General features: G+C 42.5%; 1 protein-coding gene across 2 annotated transcripts in view; it reads right to left on the reverse strand.

Moving 5' to 3' along the window:
• Positions 1-338: 338 nt before the first annotated feature.
• The window catches only part of LOC107695128 (protein shisa-9-like), an 83241-nt gene continuing 81386 nt past the window's right edge, over positions 339-2193 (reverse strand). For both annotated transcript variants that reach the window (XM_016494939.1, XM_016494938.1), the window contains one exon: positions 339-950. In XM_016494939.1, coding sequence (XP_016350425.1) covers positions 496-950 — 455 coding nt within the window. In that variant the 3' untranslated portion in view covers positions 339-495. The remainder of the gene's footprint in view (positions 951-2193) is intronic.

A 2193-nucleotide genomic window follows, 5' to 3' on the forward strand; every position in this document is an offset into this window, starting at 1 on the left:
CTTTCCCTCTCACGGGGCACCTTGGTTTCTTCGCTGTCCTCTTCCGTATGCTTCCTCGCTGTTCTTTGTCCTCAGTGGTCTAGAATTGTCGGAATAATATCTCACTGCGTGGCAGCTCTTGGCTGATGGAAGCTGACAGCACAATGGCCTTGTCCAGAAGGGTGTGAAGGCTCCTGCCCTTTGGTACCGGACACATGGGTCTGGGCCACAAGAGACATCTGAAGGCCAGCAGTACGAGAACAACAGGCCAGAATTTTAGAGGGGAGGTAGGATCACCAGGGATACAAGACCCATGAAGAATCGAAATCGACCATGCAACGTTTTCCCCTTCAGTTCTTTGTATTATAGAACAATGAATATAAATCTAGTCCAAAACAAATACATGGAGGAAATATACTATAAATATAACTGAAGCACATGTGTAGAAGCTTTCGCATCCGGTTGTCTAATCGAAATCATGCTTTCTTGTGTTTGTATCCTTTCCAGGCTTTCCCCTCAGACCGTCACTTCTGTTTTGCTGTTCGTGGGCAATCCCTTGTGGTTTGGGTGGAGGTGCGGATACTGTCTGTACCCCAGAGGCTGAGTGAACAACTCTGGAAGAGTCTCGATGCTAAACTGACGCTTGTTGGAGAAGGCCTGGCGCCGACTGTTTGGTTGGGACAGTGGTGGCTGTGGCTGCATCATGAGAGGGACCTGATGTTGGACATGGCACTTGTTGGGGTCCCAAACTTTGAAGGCTGAGCTCGAGGTGAGTGGGTGGGTGTTAGTCTTGGAGATCTTGGGCTTGGAGACTTGAGCTGACGTAATGGTGATGGCCAAAGGAGTATGGATGTCCGGAGGGGGAAGAAAGGGTTTGTCTTTTGGATGGAAAGCAATAGGCTGGAAGGTTGCAGGCGAGGATTGGCGGTGTGCGTAATCCATCATGGGGTAGTAATCCCTTGCTGTGGTATCTGCAGAGAGAAACGGCAGGAAAAAAACAAACAGAAATAAAAAGGCTAACATTGTGACAAATATGCAATACGTTCATTTAATAGTGTTGCTTCTACACTCACATACCCTACGGTGTACAAGCCTAATGTATTTGACTATATTTAGTGTTTAGAGGATCTAATAAGTAAAACACCTGGAGCAGAGGGTCATCAAGCGTGACATGAGGATGCCCTCAGCTCTTTTTTGTGTCACGCCACACACATGCATGCATGCATGCACATACATACAATGACTTTAGGGAGCTGTGGCTGTTCATATCATGGTCATGATGAAATATGAATTATATAGGCAGGACTCTGTTTGAAAGGAACAATGCAAGGAATGTCCAGTGAAGAGAAGATTCACATAGTTGAAAGGAGACAGTAGAATGGTTTGTAGTTTGATCTGGTTTTGTTTGTATGGTTAAAATGTGTTATATTGACACTTTGAGGTACAGGGACAACCTACGAAGCAGGTTCTAGAACATTTTTAAAACGTTGTACTGCAACATTACCCAGCTGAAACCAAAAAGCACTTTCTGTGAAATGTTTTAAACTTGATTGGAGCAACGATCCACAGTTTTACCTGGTGTTTACTATGGTAATCTCACTACAGAAGCTGCCGTTATAAATGCAGAACTATAATTATTATGCACTATTGTGTGTAATATTTTGATTAGTGATATTTACAGTGGCTTGGTAAAAGTTAGGTACAGTGCCTTGCGAAAGTATTCATACCCCTTCATTTTTTTCCACGTTTTGTTGTTGCTGCCTTATGTTAAACTGCTTTAAATTACTTTTTTCCCACATCAATCTACACTCCATACACCATATTGACAAAGCAAAAACAGAATTGTCACAACTTCGTAAATTTATTAAAAATAAAAAACTGAAATAAGTACATTGCATAAGTATTCAACTTATACTACTACTTATACTACTAGTATTCAACTTCAACTTTATAACTAAATATTTAGCTGAAGCACCTTTACAGTCTCAAATCTTTTTTGTTTGATGCGACAGGCTTTTCTCATCATCATTTGGCTATTATCTGCCATTCTATTCCTCCCTTCTTCACCTCTCAAGCTCTGTCAGGTTGGATGGGGGCAGACGCACATTTTCAGGTTTCTCCAGAATTATTTGATTGGGTTCAAGCTCAGGCTCTGGCTGGGCCACTCAAGGACATTCACAGAGTTGTCTATAAGCCACTCTTGCTGTGTGCTTA

The sequence above is a fragment of the Sinocyclocheilus anshuiensis genome, unplaced genomic scaffold (genome assembly GCF_001515605.1).
Source record: "Sinocyclocheilus anshuiensis isolate Anshui unplaced genomic scaffold, SAMN03320099.WGS_v1.1 scaffold434, whole genome shotgun sequence".
Lineage (NCBI taxonomy): Eukaryota > Metazoa > Chordata > Actinopteri > Cypriniformes > Cyprinidae > Sinocyclocheilus > Sinocyclocheilus anshuiensis.